The 23,536-nt window shown below is 39.5% G+C and overlaps 1 protein-coding gene across 6 annotated transcripts in view; it reads left to right on the top strand.

Moving 5' to 3' along the window:
* The window catches only part of SRPK2 (SRSF protein kinase 2), a 234,592-nt gene that overhangs the window by 55,916 nt on the left and 155,140 nt on the right, over positions 1 to 23,536 (top strand). Inside the window, exon 1 of one of the 6 annotated variants that reach the window (XM_030215996.1) lies at positions 4,933 to 5,172. The exons of 4 other annotated variants lie outside the window; for them this stretch is intronic. In XM_030215996.1, the coding sequence (XP_030071856.1) occupies positions 5,135 to 5,172 (38 nt within the window). In that variant the 5' untranslated portion in view covers positions 4,933 to 5,134. Of the gene's footprint in view, positions 1 to 4,932; positions 5,173 to 5,671; positions 5,738 to 23,536 lie in introns of those variants that run through there. One more of the 6 variants, XM_030215994.1, reaches the window with a different exon arrangement.

The raw sequence follows: 23,536 nt of genomic DNA, 5'->3' as shown, positions 1-23,536 counted from the left end.
GGAGACTGCACTTACGGAAAGATATAAACAGGATAGAGTTGGTCCAGAGGGTGGCTGCAAAATTAGTGAGCGGTCTCTGCTGTAAAATATATAGGTGTATCTAAAACTCAAATAGAGCAAAATGAAGGATAATGTATAGTGCTCTCAAATCTCACAATAAAATCCTTCCCACTTTAGATAAACTCTTAAAGTCTTAATTGAAATTGGAGAAAAAGCCTCATGTAGCGTGAAGTAACTCCTTCTTTCGCAGTATGCACTCGGGCTTATTTTCGAAAGAGAAGGACGCCCATCTTTCGACACAAATCGGGAGATGGGCGTCCTTCTCCCAGGATTGCACAAATTGGTATAATCGAAAGTTGATTTTGGGCGTCCCCAACTGCTTTCCGTTGCGGGGATGACCAAAGTTCCCAGGGGGGTGTCGGAAGCGTAGCGAAGGCGGGCATGCCTAACACATGGGTGTCCTCAACCCATAATGGAAAAAAAAGGGCGTCCCTGACGACCACTTGGACGACTTGGTCCTTTTTTTCTTACGACGAAGCCACGAAAAGGTGCCCGAACTGACCAGATGACCACCAGAGGGAATCGGGGATGACCTCCCCTTATTGTCCCAGTGGTCACTAACCCCCTCCCACCCTCAAAAAATTTTTTTAAACATTTTTTGCCAGCCTCTATGCCAGCCTCAAATACTACTACTACTACTTATCACTTCTATAGTGTGCTACAAGGCATATGCAGCGCTGTACACCATACACAAAAAGACAGTCCCTGCTCAAAGATCTTACAATCTAAATAAGACGGGTAAACAGACAGAACAACTAAGAGGCAAGGGAATAAAGAGGTGGGGATAAAAGGACAGGGTTAGGAGTCAAAGTCAGTGGCAAATATCATACCCAGCTTCATGACAGAGGTCCCTGGAGCAGTTTTAGTGGGTGCAGTGCACTTCAGGCAGGTGGACTCAGGCCCATCCCCCCCTACCTGTTACATTTGTGGTGGTAAATGTGAGCCCTCCAAAACCCACCAGAAACCCACTGTACCCACATCTAGGTGCCCCTCTTCACCCCTTAGGGCTATGATAGTGGTGTACAGTGGTGGGTAGTTGGTTTCGGGGGGCTCAGCACACAAGGTAAGGGAGCTATGTACCTGGGAGCAATTTCTGAAGTCTACTGCAGTGCCCCCTAGGGTGCCCGGTTGGTGTCTTGGCATGTCAGGGGGATCAGTGCACTACGAATGCTGGCTCCTTCCACGACCAAAAGGCTTGCATTTGGTCGTTTCTGAGATGGCGTCCTTAGTTTCCATTATCACTGAAAATCAGAAACAACCAAGTCTAAGGATGACCATCTCTAGGGACGACCTAAATGTCAAGATTTGGGCGTCCCCGACTGTATTATCGAAGCAAAAGATGGACGCCCATCTTGTTTCGTTAATACGGGTTTCCTCACCCCTTCGCGGGGACGTCCTTTGAGGACGTCCTCAGGAAAACTTGGGCGCCCCTTTCGATTTTGCCCCTCATTGTCATATATCTAAGGAGTACCCACTAGCATCATAGGCATAAAAACCTCCAGTCAGTCAGAATGTGCACTTTATTATGTAAACAGATCTAGTTGTCATTATAAACAATATGCTGAAATCTTCTGCTCAGTGTGCGGTTGCCAAAAACAAACAGGATCCTTTGAATTATTAGGAAAGGGATGCAAAATAAGACTATTATAATGCCTCTGTTTCACTCCTTGGTGTGACCTCACCTTGAGTATTGCATTCAGTTCTGGTTGGTATATCTCAAAAAAGGTATGGCTGAATTAGAAAAGGTTCAAAGAGCGACCAAAATGATAAAGGGGATGGAACTCTTCTTATTTGAGGAAAGGCTAAAGAGGTTAGGGCTCTTCTTCTAAAAGAGACAGATGAGGGGAGATATGATTGAGGTCTACAAAATCCTGAGTGGTATAGAATGAGTATAAGTAAATCAATTTTTTTACTCTTTCCAAAAGTACAAAGACTAGGGGACACTAGGGGACACTTGAGGAAGTTATATGGAAATACTTTTAAAACAAATAGGAGGAAATATTTTTTCACTCAATGAATTGTTAAGCTCTGGAGCTCTTTGCCGGAGGATGTGGTAACAGCAGTTAGCGTATCTGGGTTTAAAAAAGATTTGGACATGGAGGAAAGGTCTATAGTCTGTTATTGAGATGGACATGGGGGATGACACTTCTTGCCCCGGGATTGGTATCATGAAATGTTGTTAGTAATTGGGTTTCTTCCAGGTACTTGTGACCTGGATTGGCCACTGCTGGAAGCAGGATACTGGTCTAGATGGACCATTGGTCTGACCCAGTATGGCTGTTCTTATGTTCGTATGTCCTTATGAATTAATAAACAAGCTGGAGATCAGGGCTGTCAAGTTGGTCATTTTTAGGTTTCAAACCTTCTCAAAGGCAGAGTGGTATGGGGTCACTAAGACAATGTAACACAGCATACATCAACAAACAGGGAAGGGAGAGGGGGCCCCACACTAACAAAACCCAGTATAACTCAGGGCTTGGATATATGGCTATTAAAGCAGATCACAGGCTGAAGCTGTTCCTCTCACACAGCTGTATATACTCTTGGGGACCTCTTCAGCTATAGAAATGCACTCACAACAAACTGTAAAATAACCCATGTTAATCAAATAACTCAATCATACTGAAACATATAAGTTATATACCATGATGACCATATATTACTTCATATTGGCACTCCCTTGTACACCATATCTTTGTCCTACCCTTCTCAAAACAATATGCCTCTATAGAAACATCAGATCTTACAGCTACTAAACACACTTAAAACATTATAGTCAGCAAAAAAAAAAAATCAAATACATTTTGGAGCCCCGATTAATGTCGTATGGCTGATTTGGAGTCAGTTAGCCTTAGCACTTTCAGCTGCTATAGACATGTAAGGTGATCAAAGGACAGGAGACCAGTCTAGTCCCAAGTAGATAAATGGTTCTCAATGAAGACAAAATACTTAATTTCAGAGTTCTTACATTAGCATTCCCTGATCCAGTTCCAAGTCTTCTAAATTGTTTTGACAGACCTAGTGATCTTCATGAGCTGATATCAAGGAAGTCAAGTGTGAGCAGTGTCGGCTCATGAAGGGAGAGCACATTGCATGTTGGGATGGTCTAGGCACACTTGTGACTTAGAAGAATCGGAATACATGATGAGGTTCTTTTTTGTATGTAACCCTCATGCAAGCAGGGTGCATGATACCAGGTCTTTAACTTTTTGTCACTTGGTCAAAAATGCCTTCTTCTTTTTGACCAGTAGATTTGGCTAAACTGGGTATAAAGATCTTTCTCCCTTGAGATAAGATAAGACTTCATTTTGGCAGTAGCCAAAATTTCCAAACCTTGGGAGCAGCAAAGAAAATTGGCCATTAATAGGCACACATCTCTCTAGCATTCATGAGAGGCTAGGAGGAAACCTGGTGCACATGTTCAATCTCAAGCAGTTTTTGTAAAGGCTATGTTAAAAAGTTATGGAATAGGCTCTGCTAAAAAAAAAAAAAGGCCTCACCATATTTGTCCCTTCAGAACCCAGTATCTAGGTATTGTTCCTCTGCTTGCAATTAGATTTTCCAGGTTGGCCTACAGTCTCTGAATTGTAGTGGTGTTGCCAGAGATTTGCTTCACTTGCTGTTTCAGCTGACCCTTACTCTCCTCCAGGAGATCAAGCTGCTTGATGTTGAGGTGTATAATTGGGTACTAAGGTTCTCCAACTCTGTTTGAAAATTTTAGTAGCCTCAAGTTGGGTACAACTTTACAGCCTCCTTCACTGCTATTTTTTCCAGAGTGGGTGGATTGATGTGAAGTATAGATCAGATTTCGTAGTATTGAATGTAGACATCACAATGATGTTACTGGAGATTCTGGTAGTAAACACAGTCTCCCCTCACAGAGTTGATAATATTGGCTTCATTATTGGAGAGCTCAGCTCATGTGTCAAGCTCCACAGTGCCAACCTCCCCCACCAATATGAAAGGACATGATTTTGTAATTTATTAACTGAATTATTTAAATAATATTTTCTGTTAATGCTGCATTGAGTATTGATGAGTTATTTCTAAAACCTTGAAATAGAATCCTGTTTGATTGTGATGTGCTTCGTGCAGAGCTCAGAAACTGCTGTAACGTGTTAATTTTATTTTGAGTTTGTGATTTTGTTGGGTCTCACGCGCTTTGTATTTTAAGTATGTCTGTGGGCTTATAATAATTTTTGCTTCATGGTGAGCTTATGGAAATGAAGTTATAGATGGTGTGAGAATTTCCTCTTTCCACATACTTAACCCCTAAAACGTCAAGATTCTGTATATGAAATTGACCTCTCAGTATTGAATAATTAGGGCTTTAATGCGTGGATACTTAGAACAGTAGAGTCTATCCAAAAGGCTGTTGTAGTTCATTGGTGCTGAGCATGATAATATTTGAGAGATCAGAATTGTAAAGGATAAACAATACCATAAGAGAAATATTTATATCTTCCAAAGTCTCATCTTATTGGGCAGTGAATCTTTGAATATAAGTTACAAAGGATTTATTTTAATGGTTTTTTTTTCTTTTGTAATCTTAGATTAGAATACAGATTTCAGGCTTGATTCTTTGTGACAAAAAAATGAATCACAGAGCCATATTTTTCTGGGCTTTTGGAAATAAGCTAATTTTGGGTAGCATAGCTGTTTGGCTAATAAAGCTGTTGCACACAAGCACAGGAAACCATCCTTTTGTCTCTTGTTAGTGTCTGAAATATGTGTTTTGAATTTGTAATCTGTTTGTTAGGAGAAAAATCATTTGTTGAGAAAAGCGTAATGTGCACAGTAAAGAGCAAACACCCCTGTGCTTTAAAGACTTGGTACTTCCTGCTTTCACAAACAGTCATGTGCATAGTTCTGCAAGGCCTGATGCCTCTGGAGCTTTCTTTTTCTGTACAGCACCAATGTATTGCAGCGTTTATAGAATTACTGTGAGTCTGCTGGCCTCATTCTGAACAAAAGGGAATAGGCAGAAATCTCTTGATCGGATTTTGGGATAGGCAATCGTGGTGGTGAATATATTTTGATTCTTCCAGAAATCAAGCAGAAGATTGAGCTGCTGATGTCAGTTAACTCTAAGAAGTCGTCCTCTTCAGAAAGGTACAGCTACATATCTTGCATGAACAATTAATGGTGTAGCATTGCTAACTCCCTTACTTCTCCCAGCATAGACCATTTTTGTCATGTTTTCTAACATTGTGGTTGCTCTGCATGCTGGTTATCGTACTGATTGAATCTGTGTTAAAGCTTTGTGCCATTATGCAAGGGAGTTAAACATTTATTTGAATTAAGTACAAGCAGCTGCAGCATGCAAATGCATTACAGCATAATGCTGGTGTGAATATGCTGCTGTTGAAGGTTCTGCTTTGTTTTTGTGTTTCTTGACTAGCAAATGCATATATATATATATATTTAAAATGTCAGTTGCAGAGAATGGCTAGTGTAGCATTTTGAAGCTAGTAGTTTCACTGAATTAAATCTGGCTCATTGGACACGAAAATTTGGTTGTGTTTGTATCTGCTGTGCTGAAAGGGAGTGCCCTTTACAAATAGCTTAGGAATTGCAAACCCCCAGATTAGTCACATTCTCTGAGATGTGATGCTTCTTCAAGTCTGTGCTAGGAAATGGAACAGACTCTGTCTGCAGTAATGGTTTGTGCCAGCAGGTAAGGATAAAATGACTCAGAAGTGGTTTCAAAATAACAATTCAGTCTAATCATTAAATTCATAGCCAGTTCAATCAAACCTCTGGGAACAAATATTTGTATTTTTAAAGAAATCACAGTTAATTTTTCAAGAATGTTCTCCTTGCTGTTATGCTGTTTAGTTTGAAATTAAGTTTTTGATGAAAAATGGGGTATGTGTTTCATTGCAGAGTGAAGGCAGCAAAACAGCAAGCCTATAAAGGCAATATCTCGACTGTATTCTATGAGTTGTTTTGGGGTTTAGCAAATCAGTTTGAATATGTATTTGTAACATCTTAAGCAGCTGCTATTCATCATTTCTATAGCAGTCTACAGAAATGATCATTATTAGAAGGAGCAATTTATTCTGCGCTTTGATGAATTATAGTAATTGAGGATAATTTAAAATAGCCTGTCTGTACATTTGAACAGGTGCCTGAAAAGAGCACTGATGAAAAGCAAATGTTTCAAAATTTATGTACTGTGTGAAATATAATAGCTCAAAAACAAAATGAGTGCTTAAACTGGATTTCTTAGTATGAGCGAAGAGAGGTATATGATAGTAGACCCAAATGCCCTTCAGCATTTGTGACAGAAATACAAATTATAGCAGCTTAAAATAGAGAAAATGGTGTAATTGTTTTTCTTGACCGAGGAATGGTCTCCACTGTAAAGTGTGTCAAAGCATATGATTATATCTATCTATCTATATATATAGATATATAAATATATAAATATCTGTGTGCATTTTTCTTTTCCCACAGCAGCTGATGGTTAAGACCATTTTAGTTTGATTTGACAAGAAAATGACCTGTGATGCCAGTAAAATGAAAATAAAGGAGGAAGGTGTTTTTGTATAGCAGAGAGGTGATGGAGGGGGACAGCAGTGGTGGTGGTAGGATTTCACTTTGTAGGATTTTCATTAGGATGGTAGAGAAAATCTGCTTGTTAGCCATTCTTTTTGCTCTGAAGAACATGAGTCTATGGAAAGCTACTTGCTGACCGTATATTAAATATTTCTATACACTTCAGCAATCCTAAAGTAGGAAAGGATAAAAATGATTTTGATGGATCAGTTTTTAAAGGGAATGTAAGGTTATGGTTAGATTATATGTTGGTTGTTTCTTTGGCCATTTTTTCCTATAAAAGGTATTTCTATGAGACATTGCAAATGATATATTCAAATCATTCACTTTACACCTCTGTCTTGTCAGTAGCTATTTGTATATTTCTTTCTGTGGATCACATTTTTACTACAGTTCTAAGCAAACACTGGTAGCAGAATTGGTTTCTGTGGTCAGTAGGCATAAGACATTTTTATTGTGATAGTTAAGATAATTCCCTGAATATGTACAATTCATATAAAAATATTTAAACTCTTTATTTTTCTTAGCTGTGCTTCTGTTGAATTTGGTAGCTGAATATGGTTTTCTCTGGGGCAGGCAATAGTGACCAGTTGGGTTCTCTACAACTTTAGGTTAAAGCCACTTACCCTACCGAGTAGTCCTTTCTGGGGCAATAATTTTCTTTTATTGTACATCACCGATGGTCTTTGTTTGTGTCCTGGTGCCTTTTATAAGATACTCAATACCTGACTTGCTTTCAAATTCAGTGCAGGGACCAAAGTACTTCATCATAGCTTAGCCTGCTGCTTTGCAGTTGCAGGGATTCATGGCTTAAAATGTGAAGTTTTTGACCATTCAGCTGTAATAAACTCTGATATTTTTGTAAACAGGTCTCAGCAGGTGAAACAAACTGAATTGCACTGATATTTTCTTGTTATTTTATAGATCATAAGTTGGCTTTTTTTCTTTTTTAAGTGATGATGAAAACATTTTAACTTGCAAATATCTGGCAGTTTATGTCATTACACTGTTCTGTTCTTGATAAACTGCAAAAGGAACTTTTTGTTTTTTTAGGAGTTTGTCACCCTATAATATGTTTGTAGAAAATAAGCAAATTATCATGTATAAGTAAAGCAGGTGGTTAAATTGCAGATTTCTGTTATTTAATTAAATGTTTTCTTGAATGGGTAGTTAAAATATTTCTGCATGATTAGTGTTGTGGAGCACTTCTGGTTGTGTGGTCTTTCACTGTGAAGTAAAAAAGCTAGTTCATCCTATTGCCTTTGTTAAAGTCATTTATCATGAAAATAACCAGTGTTTATTTACCATATATTTTGCATATATAGTTGTAATCTTTTAACTACTTGCTGTCAAGAACTCTCAAAATGAAGTAATTGCTTCCTAGAATATTGTTTGTATTCATGTGAATTTGATTTTCAACTTGTTTTATCAGTTGATGAGGACTTAAGAGCGCTAGAAAAATATGCTATCCTTTTAGTAAGAACAAGTGAAACATGAATACTATGTTACAGCTTGTCTTTAGATTAGATTACATCTGCCACCTTGTGCCTTTCAAACTTGAGTAGCTGTATAAAAAAGGTTTAAAGATATTAATGTATTTGTTAAAATAATATTGGTCATCTCACAATAAATCTACGTAGTGTGATTTAAAAAAAATAGTTGCTCTTTTTTTTGTATAATTTTTGAGTTCACAATTTTTTTTTTTTTAAAAGGCTTTTAGTAGTTGATGGCTGGTTTTATAGTTGTACGTTATCTTGGTGCTGTATACTCTTGCTGAACTAAATAAAAGAATAGTAGAGAATATTTGAAAGTGCAGTGAGAGAGTATTTAGCGTGGAAAGGATGACCTGTCTGAGGGCTTCTTTTACAAAGCCGCGCTACCGATTCTTGGTGCAGCAAATGAGAGAAAGCCCATTCAATTCCTATGGGCATCCTCTCATTTGCTGTGTGGGAATCGCTAGTGAGGCTTTGTAAAAGAAGCCCTGTTGAGACTGGTCTTTTAACATATATTTAGTCACTAGTTGAATAAGGCAGATATCCCAAGCTAATCATGAAAGTAACGGAAGTCATAGACCATTGTCTGATGATAGCAGTATTGATGATCTATCAATATGAAATGTATATTGATGTGTATGTGTTAAATTTGTCACATTTTCTAGATTTTTGTTTAGCTACAAAGTAGGAGAAACAAACACCTCCATGAATGGATGCCGATGTATCTTCAGTAACTTCATATGAAAAATGCCATCATATGCGTTTTAAGAGGTTTGATGATAGTATAGCTTAGTATTGTTGGCCTCAAGGAGCACACTAGTGATCAGTAGTTTGCCTTAGCATTCATAAACATTGTAAAGCCATTCAGGCATGATAACAAACTACTTCCTGTTCTTCCAGTCTAGTTGGTAGCTGCTCCTTGCCTTGGGAATGTAGTAAAATGTGTAGGAGTGTTTTTTGTGTAAGTTGATTCTGTTGATTAATTGATGACCTTGTCATTCTGGCCTATAATATTGTACCTTTGTATGTTCAAAACTGATTTTGTATTTGTCCATTTGATGATAATTTCCGGAAATTGTTTGTTTAAAATTGATAGTGCTGGATATTTTGCTTGGTATCTTTGCTACCATAATATAGCCTTTGCTGAATAATCAGCTACATTTATTAGCATATAACTATATTTGTTCAAGCTGTGAGCAGAAGACATTTAGTTGCTTTGGTTGTCTCTTTTATGTTACTTACTGTAGAACAGCTCCTGAAAACTATTCAAATAATGTGTTTAGTCTCGCTTCTGTATCCAAGCCCATTATTTCTTCCCTTTCACTTCCCCTCACCACTCACATTCTGGCATCTCCCCCTCTCTTTGAACCCTACCTCTCCCCCAGTTTAATTCAAAAACAGCTGCTCCATGGTTGACCCCGTGGGCTGCATGTCATCCCCTTCTCTCCACCCCAGTCTAGCATCTCCCTCACCTTCCTGGTGTAGCTTAAAAATGTTTTCTTTTCTAAGCAAAGGGTTTCCGAAGCGAAAGCGATTGAAACATGCTGCCTTCAGCGAAATTCGGCCTCCTCTGAACACTTCCTCTGCCTTCTGCCGCAGTCTGCCCCACCTCTGTCACAACATGTTTCTCAATCGCGCCTGTACCAGAAATCCTCTGCTTAGAAAAAAATATTTTTAAGCTAGACCGGGAAGGTGAAGGAGATGCCGGATGAGGTTAGAGAGAAAGGCATGCTGGCCCATGGGGGCCTCCTGGAGCCATGGGGCCCAGGGCAGCTGCCTTGTTTGCCCCACCCCCAATGCCAGCCCTGGTTACAAGAATCCAAGGGAATGGTACTATATAGGGGGTGAAGTGGAAGAAGAACGAGACGTGGGAGTGATTGTGTCTGATGACCTTAAAGTGGCCAAACAGGTAGAAAGGGTGACGGTCAAAGCCAGAAGGATGCTCGGGTGCATATGGAGAGGGAGAACTAGCAGGAAAAATAGTGCCCGTGTATAAGTCTCTGGTGAGGCCCCATTTAGAGTACTGTGTGCAGTTCTGGAGATTGCACCTACAGAAAGATAGAAACAGGATGGAGTCGGTCCAGAGGGTGGCTACAAAATTGGTAAGCAGTCTCCATCATAAAACATATAAGAACAGGCTTATGAACCTTAACATGTATATGCTGGAAGAGAGGTGGGAGGGAAGGGATATGATAGAGACATTTAACTACCTCAATAATATTAATTTACAGGAGGTGAGTCTTTTTCAAATGAAGGAAAACACTGGAATGAGAGGGCATAGGATAAAGTTAAGAGAAAATAGGTTTAGGAGGAATCTAAGAAAATACTGTTTCACGGAAAGGGTGGTGGACATGTGGAATGCCTCCCGGTGCAGGTGGTGAAGGCAAAGACTGTGTCAGAGTTTTAAAAAGCGTGGGACAGGCATGTGGGATCCCTTAGAAAAAAGAGGAGTTAGTGATTACTGAGGATGGGCAGACTGGATGGGCCATTTGGTCATTATCTGCCTTCATGTTTCTATGAGATATCCAAGTTGGGACATGCTCAGTTCCAGTGCTATTTTAGAAAAGGCTCTGCTGATGCTTTTCTAAAATACCTGCATTCCTTAGCGTCCCTCCGAACTGGCCCAGAAAGTGACTGATGGGTTGTGCATGCCTTCCAGTAGGTGGAGACTGAGAATGCTGACTCGAGAGAGAGCCAATAAGAGCCCTGGCTAGCTAGAGATAGATTCAATATTCCCAGTCTCTAGCAGGTGGAAGGTGGTGAGCCCTTCAGTATCTTAACTTTTCTCTTTCCTCTTTATTTCTAGTGTGAAAAAAAAGGCGAGTTCTTTCTTTTGGTACATAGAAGTAGTTTTTGTATTTGCCAGTGGAAGCAGCCATTTTACAAATGTACATGTTGAAAAATTGAACAGCATGAACCTGGCAGCACAATCTACATGTGTAAGAGCTGAAAATTAAGTAGTGAGGTCACAGTTTTAACTTGGTTTCACTTCGGGGCTGGAAGTAAACTAGATGGGATTAAGGAGAATGACTCTCTTAATCCCTTGTGTAAAACCCTGACCAGTACAAGCATTTATTTAAAACCTGTTCAGGCCTTTAAGCTGGTGTAAATCCTAACATAGGAAATTTTCCCATACATGTGTATTCCCTTTGTAAAATGAAGAATACATGTATAGAATTTAACCTCATTGAAGCCACATCCAGACCACTGCCTCTTAAAACCTCTGCATGGTGTGGATCTCCATGTGTGATAGGTTCTTTTTAAAGTCAGTATTAATACAGGTATATAACATACATGTATCAGTGCTGCTATTTACATGTGCACATGTTTCTAAAATAACAACCCATATGTAATACTAAATTAAAATTACTTTCAGTACTCATCTCTAAAGAAGAGAGGCATCTGTGGAGCCAAATTGTATTAAAATGGAGACATTGTGGCGCATTTTCAAACAAAAAAAAGTCCACAAAGCGACATTTGGATATTTTTCCCCAAAACATCCAAATTGCTATTTTTTTGAAACCCATTTTAAGATATTTTTCAATGCAGTTAATCTGAAGTGTGTCCAGATCACAAGGGGGCATGGTGGAGGTGGAATTCATAAAAAAAACTTAGACATTTTTCTGCCATAATGAAACATAGCAAACACGTCCAGGGCTAAAACATAGATGTTTTGGGCTTCACCTGTTTTAATAATGACTAAATCACAAAAAGGTGCCCCAAATGACCACTGGAGGGATTAAGGCATGGATTCCCCTAAGTGACCCCTTCCCACCCCCCAAAGATGTAAAAGAAACAGAGAAAATTTTCAGGTTCAAAAATGGCCGTGTTCGCTTTGGATTTTTGGATGTTTTGCAGAAAACGTCCAGAGTCAGATTTAGATATCATATTGAAAATGCCCCTCATTATCACTTAGTGTCTTATGTAAAGAGGTGTGTTAACCGTGTTAGTCCACTCTTAAAGGTAGTCAATAGAAATCAAACAAAATTAAAACATGGAAAAGAAAATAAGATGATACCTTTTTTATTGGACATAACTTAATACATTCCTTGATTAGCTTTCGAAGGTTGCCCTTCTTCATCAGATCAGAAATGAGCAAATGTGTTAGCTGACAGTGTATATATCAGTCCCTCATAGATGGTCTAGCAGGGTGGGTAGGAGATATGTATGGGGACTTCAAAGCATTCACTTAGTGTCTGGAACTGAAATAAGCCATCAACAGGAAGGCTATATTGATAATGGCCAGCCAGGAGATTTAGCTCATGTCTTTTTCTGTAGTAGCTTAGGACAAGTTGCATTTGGGTACAGTAGGTATCTTCCTGTCTCTGGAGTGCTTGCAATCCGAGGGGCCAATATATCAAGTGGAAGGCTTTCCGCACAGCTTAGTATGGCTTCTGCACATAATTATATGCGGAACCATGTGTTAAAACACATTCTGTGTATGAGCTAACTGTGCACAAAGACTTTCACTGACAGTACGCAGGTTATTTAAATCCCATGATAGTGAAAGTATTAGGAATTAAAATCCATATGCAAAGAAGCGCACAAAACACCCAAAGGCTGAGTGCATGGATTTTCTAATGCCAAGGTTTTAATGCCAGGTCAGAAAATGAGTCAAGGGTTGCCTCTTCTTCTTCTTTACTGTGAGCATGAATGTCCTGCAGTGTTTTTCTGGCTTTATTGAAGGGGATGGGTCAAATAAAACAAACCCTACCATGAAGATAAATGTACTCATAATTACCGAGATGAATACTATGCACCACTTCAACATTTGTGCTTATTAGCTCTCAATAGTGTAAGCATTCCACCAGATTAAATGTCTATTTATTTTTGTTACATTTGTACCCCATGCTTTCCCACTCATGACAGGCTCAATGCGGCTTACATGGGGCAATGGAGGGTTAAGTGACTTGCCCAGAGTCACAAGGAGCTGCCTGTGCCTGAAGTGGGAATTGAACTCAATTCCTCAGTTCCTCAGGACCAGAGTCCACCACCCTAACCACTAGGCCACTCCTCCACTGTTGCTACTATTTGAGATTCTACATGGAATGTTGCTATTCCACTAGCAACATTCCATGTAGAAGTCGGCCCTTCCAGATCACCAGTGTGGCCGCGCAGGCTTCTGCTTCTGTGAGTCTGACGTCCTGCACGTACGTGCAGGACGTCAGACTCACAGAAGCAGAAGCCTGCGCAGCCTTCTACATGGAATGTTGCTAGTGGAATAGCAACATTCCATGTAGAATCTCCAATAGTAGCAACATTCCATGTAGAATCTCCAATAGTATCTATTTTATTTTTGTTACATTTGTACCCTGCGCTTTCCCACTCATGGCAGGCTCAATGCGGCTTACATGGGGCAATGGAGGGTTAAGTGACTTGCCCAGAGTCACAAGGAGCTGCCTGTGCCTGAAGTGGGAATCAAACTCAGTTCCTCAGTTCCCCAGGACCAAAGTCTAACCACTAGGCCACTCCTCCACTCCTCTCTCTGTGATTACATCTCTTTTTTTAAACTTTTTTCTTTTTACTACAATAAAAAGTTTTTTAAACCAACTATAATGTGACTTATCTTACTGCTTATATCTTTCTCTCCATCCATCTGTAAGTCAGCAGAAACTGCACAGGTCCTGACATGGACCATGTTTCTCATAGCTTCTCCATGGGATAAAGGCTTTCATCTGTGACAGTGTTTTGCCAACAAATGACCTCAAAAATATTCATTTAATCCAGCAAATCATTAGCAGCAGTGCAAATTCAGTTGCTGATGTCTTTAGCTGAGATTACTCTCTGAAAATTATTTCACTTTTGACCAGAAGTTCTTTCTTCAAATCAAAGGGATGGTAATGGGAGCCACAATGGCTCCCTCTATAGCGTGTCTATATGTGACTGCTTTTGAGGAACTTTTTTGTATACATCTATATATGTAGATATTTTGATCTCAAAACACTATATAGATATATTCATGCTTTGGGCCAATACTTGTGAACGATTTGACCAATTTTTCACCTGGTTAAATATATGTGATCCTGACCTTCAGTTCACATTTGTTCTGGATCAACGAGTGTCTTTCTTGGACATTGACATTACATATATAGGTACTTTTTTTTTTTGTTATTGCTTCAATTTTTTGAAAATTCACTGATTTGTAATTTCCATCCCAGGCACTTCCTATCCAATGTTTCAACTGGTCAGTTTCTTAGATTGCGTTGATTTATGTGCATCTATTATAGACTTTAAATTATAAGCACAAGATATGATATCTTGTTTTCTGACAAAAGGATACCCCTTTAAATGAATAAAGAGGATATATAAAAGGGCACTGAATGTTGAATGTTCTCATTTACTGTTATTACTACAGCTATAGAAATGATAAGTAGTAGTAGTAGTAAGAAGATATATCAGGATCACCAGGGTTTCTTAACTCTCCAAGAAACGCTGGGCATCCATATAAGATAAGTTTCCATTTAATAAACTGAGATTGATAGCTGTATAGCCTATGGAGGTTTTTTGCCAATGACAACAGCAAGCCCTCCTTGAGATTTAACAGCTAAGTGCCTATATACTAACGGAGTCTGTTGAGGCTTTTTCCTCCATTTTTTAATGATCATTCTTAGACAGTTAATTTTTGGATAATTAGTTGCGTAATGTGCAGCAGTAACATATGTGAAAAGAGGAGGTGTTGTTTTTCTATTTGATATGTCATCCTACATTACCTTTACAATTTCGTTTGCCACAGAGTACATCTTGTCAATCCACTCAAGTTGTTTACTTAGTACAATATCCCTGCCGTCTGTTATATATAGAGCATACAAAACGTCAGCTGAGGATTTGAATCTTGGAACATCTTAGCCATGTTCGGTGTGGTAAGATTGATGCTCTGTTGGTGGAACATTGGATAAAATGTCAACAGTTTCTGCATGATCTAAAATTCAGAGTATTAGGTACTCTGCGTATTTACCGAGGGGACTATGTGGCTAAACTACTATTGGAAAAGCAGCAGAGATAGATGTATGAATGGCAAACAGTCAGCCTACAGGGCTTGAATTGGGAAATTGAATGTTAAGCATTTTTGTAAATCTGATTATTGGCTGTTCAACCTATCAGCTTTTAATGAGCTGCACATACTTAGTATTAAAGCATCTGCACATTAAAAGACCGCGTTTTCTGTGCCTTACCCTGTGAGAGTATTTACAGCATTTGAGGGTATTTCAGCTAAAGTTATAGATGCAGTCTTGTGTTTGAATATGTTTTTAAAAGATTTAATGTGTAGTATCTTTATTTTTAAGGTTGTTTGTTGGCAAAGTACTGTCAGAGATGTAAGCCTTTATCCCCTGAAGAAGCAATGCGAAACATGGTCCATGTTGGGACCGCAATTTGTGCTGAGCTATAGACTGATGGAGAGAGAAAGATATAAGCAATAAGATAAGTCACTTTATAGTTGGTTTAAAAATGTTTTATTGTAGAAAAAGAAAAAAGTTAAAATAGAGAAGTAATCACAGAGAGATAGATGTACATTCAATTTGGTGCAATGATTACATTATGTTCAGAATAAATAAGCACAAAAGTTGAAGTGGTGCATAGTATCTCTGTCAACAGTTATGAACATATTTATCTTCATGACAGGGTTTGTTTTCTTTGTGTGCAACTTTTTCTTCCTTGCCTTATGTTAGTAGCTCCTTATATTTATTTGGCAAAAACAAACAAACCTGAAAGGCAAGGGATGACAGGCTGAGAAGCAGTTGTGCTTGAAAATACAGTAACATACTGGACTGATGACATAACATAACAGTAATAATGCTGCACAGAATAATATTAATATTTGTGTGAAATAGCATTGTAGCACAAGCACGTAAGATATGCGTATTAAAATCTTGTGCACCGCTATGACTTTTCACCCATACCAGCTATACTCATGTGTATGTGCATACAACTCCAAATGCCAATACAATTTTTCTGTGTGTGCAAAATATAGCTGTTGCTATCACAGACCCATGTGCACATGCTTTACTCTCCCATGTTAGCATTCAGTTTTTGTACACAACTTACTTGCATACTATTTCGTTACTGTGTTGGGAAACAAAATATTTTCTCTACTTTGCATTAAGAAACCATACACCGAGTCTTAGCACTTGAGTCTAATGTAAGGTTACTTCACTGGCCCCTAAGTTTGTACCTGAGGCAATGGAAAGGTATAAGTGACTTCCCTAAAATCATTGTATGGAGCTATTAGAATCCATTATGCAGTTCAGCAAAAAAGCAATAGATCAGATTCTATAGTTGGAAAGGAGATGTAAACATTTTATGATACCTAGTTTCCTTTTTTTTTTTTTTTTTTTGGGGGGGGGGGGGGGGGGTACAAAAATTTGCACTTTGCTATGACAACATTACTTAGGTGAATACTGTTTCCAGAAGTCTTGAGCAAAGTAAGCTAAAATTGGAGACAGCTGATGATCACAGATATGATTGTTCTCCTTGTTAATACTTTATATTTCCTCCTTTTCATTGATGGCTAGTGATTGAAATTGATGCATATGATGGTCCAGATAACTGTCACCTCTCTCAAATTTGGAGTCTCCAGTAACCACAGGACTTGCACAACCTGGAAGTGAAGATCACCAAATTAAAAAGCTTTTGAGAAAATACCATTTTTTCTTTTAGGGAGAATAAATGGATAAAATCTGAAAGATATAATTATTTTGTAGCAGTATTGTGGAGGATTCATGGTGTTCAATCAAACACTTGGGGGTAATTACAATCATCTACACACTGTATTAATAAAAAAATCTTGTTTAGCTTATATTTTCAATTATACATTGCCCTCAACAGCATTGATAAGGTCAAAGTCTGAATGACCAAATACTTTTGTGTTTGAATATATTTTCTCCAATTATTTGTTGGAGTTATTTATTAAGTGCTTTAATATTACAGTATGGTTCCAACAGAAGGTAGAACAACTCTTCTCTCCAAGCAACTAAAGTGAAAAATTAAAAGCCTCAGCTAGACGACATTTTCAGCAGGGTTTTGACATTTTGAGAGAAAAAGAAGACAGAATAAAGCATTAATAAAATAGTCCTGTCCTAACCTATTATGTATACGCTCAAGTACAAAATAAGTACTTGTTTATAATATGTAAACTGCTTTGATTGCAATCACAGAAAGGCGGCATATCAAGTCCCATCATCTGTATACCATCAGGAAAAACTGTTATATCAATAATTGCTGTACTGCATAGCATTTTATTTAGTTTGTATGTGTTATGGAGTAGGTGTAATCCCAAGGACTGGATTGAGACTTTCTCTGGTAGAGATTCAGTGCTGCTGAAGCAGCTGACAAGCCCAAGGGATCCCTGTAAAGTTACAGTCAGGTCTGGAGAGCAAGGGCTCTGAATCTGTGTGCTGCATATCTTGCGGCAGGCCGTGTGCTATCTGCTGGAACTAGTGGCTCAGCACTGCCACCAGCTCTAATTGTCCTAATTGTGATGGGACTGGCCCTGTATTGGGCCTGACAGCCTCATCTGCACTACCTAGAGGGATCCTGATGCTCCTAATCCTGTCCCTGACTTGATCATGCTGCCTGTAAACACACAGAATTTGGCAGGAATTGTAGCCATTTTGCCACCATTCCTGCATTTAATTAATAAGCAGGGTGCCAGTGGTGACTTGGGGGTGGTTTGGGGAGGGGGGGTCTTTCGTCTTGCTATAGTTATCAGCTGACTAATTCTCTCGGCTCAAACTCTCGACTTCTCTTCGCCACACTAAACTCTCTCCTCAAGGTGCCTCCACCCCCAACTCCCCCCTCACTATCTCCCCAGACCCTAGCTGAGTTCTTCCACGACAAGGTTCAGAAGATAAATCTTGTGTACCAAACCACCCCGCCTCTCCTTCCCCTTGTCCGTTCCCCTATTTCCTCAACCCCTCCATCCTTTTCCTCCTTTCCTGAGGTGACTGATGAAGAAACATCACATCTTCTCTCCTCCTCAAAATGAACTACCTGTTCCTCTGTTCCCATTCCTACCCACTTTCTTAACACTATCTCTCCTACTCTCACCCCTTTTATCTGTCATATCCTCAATCTTTCTCTTTCCACTGCAACCATTCCTGATGCCTTCAAACATGCTGTGGTCACACCGCTCCTGAAGAAGCCTTCGCTTGACCCTACCGGTCCTTCAAACTATCGACCCATCTCCCTCCTCCCCTTCCTTTCCAAGTTACTTGAACGCGCCATTCATCGCCATTGTCTTGACTTTCTCTCATGTCATCCTGTTCTTGACCCACTCCAATCTGGCTTTCGCTCTCTTCATTCAACTGAAACTGCACTTGCAAAGGTTTCCAACGACCTGTGCCTGGCCAAATCCAAAGGTCTCTATTCTATCCTCATCCTTCTCGATCTATCCGCCGCTTTTGACACTGTTGATCACAGCCTACTTCTTGATACGCTGTCTTCATTTGGATTCCAGGGCTCTGTTCTTTCCTGGTTCTCCTCCTACCTCTCGCTTCACACCTTTAGTGTACACTCTGGTGGATCCTCTTCCACTTCTATCCCTCTACCAATCGGTGTACCTCAGGGTTCTGTTCTCAGTCCTCTCCTGTTCTCCATCTACACTTCTTCCCTTGGCTCTCTGATATCATCTCATGGCTTTCAATACCATCTCTATGCTGATGACTCCCAGATTTACCTCTCTACCCCTGAAATCTCAACTAGCATCCAGACCAAGGTTTCAGCCTGCCTATCTGATATCGCTGCCTGGATGTCCCAACGTCATCTAAAACTTAACATGGCCAAAACCGAGCTTCTCATCTTTCCCCCTAAACCTATCTTTCCTCTCCCCCCTTTCTCTATTTCTGTGGATGGCACTCTTATTCTCCCTGTCTCATCAGCTCTTAACCTTGGGGTCATCTTTGACTCCTCTCGCTCCTTCTCTACTCATATTCAACAGATTGCCAAGACCTGTCGTTTCTTTCTCTATAACATTAGCAAAATCCATCCCTTCATCTCTGAGCACTCTACCAGAACCCTTGTCCACACTCTTATCACCTCTCGTCTTGATTATTGTAACCCGCTTCTCACCGGCCTCCCTCTTAGCCATCTCTCTCCTCTTCAATCAGTCCAAAACTCTGGTGCGCGACTTATTTTCCGCCAAAGTCGCTATGCTCACATTAGCCCCCTCAAATCACTTCATTGGCTCCCTATCCGTTTCCGTATTCAGTTCAAACTTCTCTTATTGACCTATAAGTGTATTCACTCTGCCGCTCCCCAGTACTTGTCTCTCCCTACACCCCCCCCCCCTCGGGTACTCCGTTATGTAGATAAATCTCTCTTATCCGTCCCCTTCTCCTCTACTGCTAATTCTAGACTCCGTTCCTTTTGTCTTGCTGCACCTCATGCCTGGAATAGACTTCCCGAGCCTGTGCGTCTAGCCCTGTCTTTGGCCGTTTTCAAGTCCAAACTTAAAGCCCACCTCTTTACCACTGCTTTTGACTCCTAACCACTACTCACTTGCTCTGTCCTTTAACCTCTCCTATTTATTCCCTTACCTTTAATTGTTCTGTCTGTTTACCTGTCTTATCTAGATTGTAAGCTCTTTGAGCAGGGACTGTCTCTTTTTGTGTATGGTGTACAGCGCTGCGTATGCCTTGTAGCGCTATAGAAATGATAAATAGTAGTAGTAGTAGTAGTAGTAGTAGTAGTAGTAGTAGTAGTAGTGTAGGCAGGACTCTTGGGATTTCAGAAGAGCCCTCTCAGGTCTGATTGGTTGCATACCTCCATGGCTTTCACTTCATGGCGGGGGGGGGTCATACCTCAGATTCAGATGTAATGGGTAATTTGACAAATTGAAGAGTAGCAAATCGCCAGGACTGGATGGTATACATCCCAGAGTATTGATAGACTTGAAAAATGAACTTCCAGAACTATTGTTAGTAATGTGTAATTTATAAAATCAAGCCTGGTACCAGAAGATTGGAGGGTGGCCAGTGTAACGCCAATTTTTTAAAAGGGTTCCAGAGGTGATCCATTTTACCCGGTACCTGTGAGCTTGACGGTACCGGGTAAAATAAGAGAGACTATTATAAAGAACAAAATTACAGAGCATATTCAAAAGCATGGATTAATGAGACAAAGCCAACATGGATGTAGTAAAGGGAAATCTTGCCTTATCAGTCTACTATATTTCTTGGAAGGGGTGAACGAACATGTGGCTAAAGGTGAGCCGGTCGATATCGTGTATTTAGATTTTCAAAATGCATTTGACAAAGTACCTAATGAAAGACTTCAGAGGAAATTGAAAGTAATGGGATAGGAGTTAGTGTTCTATTGTTAATTAAAAAGTGGTTAAAGGATGGAAAACAGAGTAGGGTTAAATGGTCAGTATTCTTAATGGAGAAGGCTAGATAGTGGGGTTCCACAGGGGTCTGTGTTGGGACCGCTGCTTTTTAGCATATTTATAAATGAATTATAGCTGCGTGAGCAAAGTTCCAGGTTAGGAGTCACCAACCAGGGAAGGGATCTAGGAGTCATCATTGACGATACTTTGAAACCCTCTGCTCAATGTGGTGCAGCAGCAAAGAAAGCAAATAGAATGTTAGGTATTATTAGGAAAGGAATGGAAAATAAAAATGAGGATATTATAATGTCTTTGTATCGCTCCATGGTGCAACTGCACCTTGAATACTGTGTGCAGTTGTGGTCACTGCATCTCAATAAATATACAGTGGAATTAGAAAAAGGTACAGAGAAGGGGAACAAAAATGAAAGGGGGATGGGACAATCATCAATTTTTATGTGCCTTGCTGAATTGTAACTTGTCTTCATAGGCTTGGAAAAGCATACAACTGAATCCAAGAATATATATATATTTTTTTTTGGTTACATTTGTACCCCGCGCTTTCCCACTCATGGCAGGCTCAATGCGGCTTCAGATGACTACTACAAGAAACCATGGATTATACACTTATTCTTTTTTTTTAGTTGCTTTGAGATTTACTGTGATGTGTTGTTGGTCTTCCCTTAAAACTTACCTGATTAGCACAAGCACTTTGAAAGTATTTTGCCCATTTCTTCCTGGTTGATTTCCATGGTCATTCTACTGACAGCAATTTGCTTAACTTTTTTCTCGAATGTTAATTACCCCTCTCATATAGTTTTAAAATCCTATTTTATATTTGAAGCTAACGTCTTGAGAATCCCCTTAATTAAAAACAAATAATCTAGTTCTGGTGGTTTTTTTTTTTTTTACTTGTATGAGAGATTTTGGAAGACTTAACTGTGGTGTCATAGGCTATGGAGCAGAGTGACAGATTGCCTTTAAATTTGGCTTTTTTTTTTTCATAGAGTAACTCCAGTAGCTTTTTTTTTTTTTATAAAGAATGTCTTCTGCTCTATTTCCTTTATTTTAAGTTCTGTAAACAAAAGTTGACTTCCTGCCTGAAAGCACACTGACAGTGTTGATTTATAGACTCACTATGTTGGAATGTTTCCTTTGATAGTTTTCAAGAAGGTATCATTTCCACACCATAATATATATTGTTTATATTTATTGTAAGCTCATTTTTTTGAGGTTTTCATAAATTTTGGCTGTTTTGTTGCAACTTAAGCAGAATATAGTGTAGTCTTTTGAAATTACCTTAATTCATAGACTCTTAGGTCCCTATGTATTGAAATGACTTCAGAAAAGCATACTTCTTGCAAAAATAGCACAGAATGCCTGGAAACACCCAAAAACATAAAAGAGCAGACAATTTTTCTGTAGTGCACTTTTGCAAAAGTCAGTTAGTAAAAAGTATACTTTGCAGCTGTAACTTTCACACAAAGTATTCTTTGTGCAAAAGTTTATGTAAATTTGCATTAATGAAGTGCTGCAATGCAAAGTCACGCAAAGCAGCTTAGTACAAAATGAAAAATTTGTCCACCCATTTTCACAGTAAAACTGTAGCTCGAGAGCTGTAAATATTTTTTTCCAGGGGAAAAAAAGGTAATGTTCATATAATAGTAGCATCCTCCCAAAGTTAAAGGGCCCACTGGCTTGAATGGGATGCCCCACAGGATCCCTCCCTTTGGGGAAGGGATCGCCAATCCCTGGTGGCCAAGTAGGCTTGATGTCCCTACCCCATAGCCCTTACATGGGGGCCGAAAGGTTTTAAAAACTCCCTTCTTCCTGAAGCCCTGCATCATCTTGCAACTTTGTCCCTTCTAAAAGTAAAGGTCTACCTCACCCATCCAACATACCCTTGGGACTCCAAGAGGTACGGGAGTGGGGGCACTTGGGGCAGGAGCAATCCCCATTTGCTCCTGCCCTGATGGCTGCCCTCATCAAAATGGTCAAAAGCAGAAACAGTTACAAAACCTGTACGGGAAACCAAAGGGAAGCCAAAAATGGAGTAGAGGATGACACAACGACTGCCCAACAGGGGGTAGAAACTTGAAAATTCTTTATTGAAGCTCCAGAAGAAGACCTGACATAGGACCATGTGACCCCTGAAGCAGGCAGCTGTGTCTGCCAAAACATGGCCCCTGACTGTTGGGGGCCTTTTCATTTTGGCAGGCTATCACCATGTGAACATTACCTTTTTTTCCCCTCCCCCATGCCACAGCCTAGAACATGCAAATTTCCTGGGCAACATGTCCAGATTTCTATTCCAAATTTAGCTATAGATAAGTCTGCCAACTAGATCCAGATTTGCAAGACAGGTTTGATCCAGTCCTGGCTTTACCCCAGTGCATGCAGTGACTTGTAATCTTGCTTTTCTTAGGGAATGCAATGGGGAAATCATAATTACAAGTTCCTGCATGCACTGGAGTAAACACAGGACTGGATCAACCCTGTCCTCTGAATCTAAATCTAGTTGGCAGCCTTAGATATAGAAGTAAATGAGCTTAAGAGCTTATTTGCCTCTATTAGCTATATTTCATAGAAACGGTACTAACATTCAAAACTTGTCACAGGTTAATACGTGGGACTTTAATTTGGTAATTTCAACCAAACCTATATTTTAAACAAGTCATAGGTCTTTTGTGTAAGTGAAGAATAGCTTAAAACTGTCAAGAGTATCATCAAATGCAAATTGAGAAGAAAATTAGTGGCGGCGGGGGGGGGGGGGGGGGGGAGGTTAGCATGCTATAAATTTAACATTCAACCTCTCCATTATTCTTAGAATCTGAAAATTTTGTAAATAGAAGAGATCATACCAGTGTATGCAGATACTAAACAAATCTCATAGGTGTTCTGGGTATACATTTCTCAGGCGATTACCAGCACCAGTTAGCTAAGTGTCTCATGCTGAATCTTGTTACTGTGGGAACTTGTGATGCAATCATCAAAGGAAATGTATCAAGGATTCTTAACGCCATACAACGTGCATTAGCCACAAAAATAATTGTCATGGTGTTTTTTTTGTCTGATGTTGCTTATATAGATTTCTGCTTGTATT

Source organism: Microcaecilia unicolor, chromosome 10, assembly GCF_901765095.1.
Source record: "Microcaecilia unicolor chromosome 10, aMicUni1.1, whole genome shotgun sequence".
Lineage (NCBI taxonomy): Eukaryota > Metazoa > Chordata > Amphibia > Gymnophiona > Siphonopidae > Microcaecilia > Microcaecilia unicolor.
This window is presented reverse-complemented; position numbering and strand designations above follow the sequence as displayed.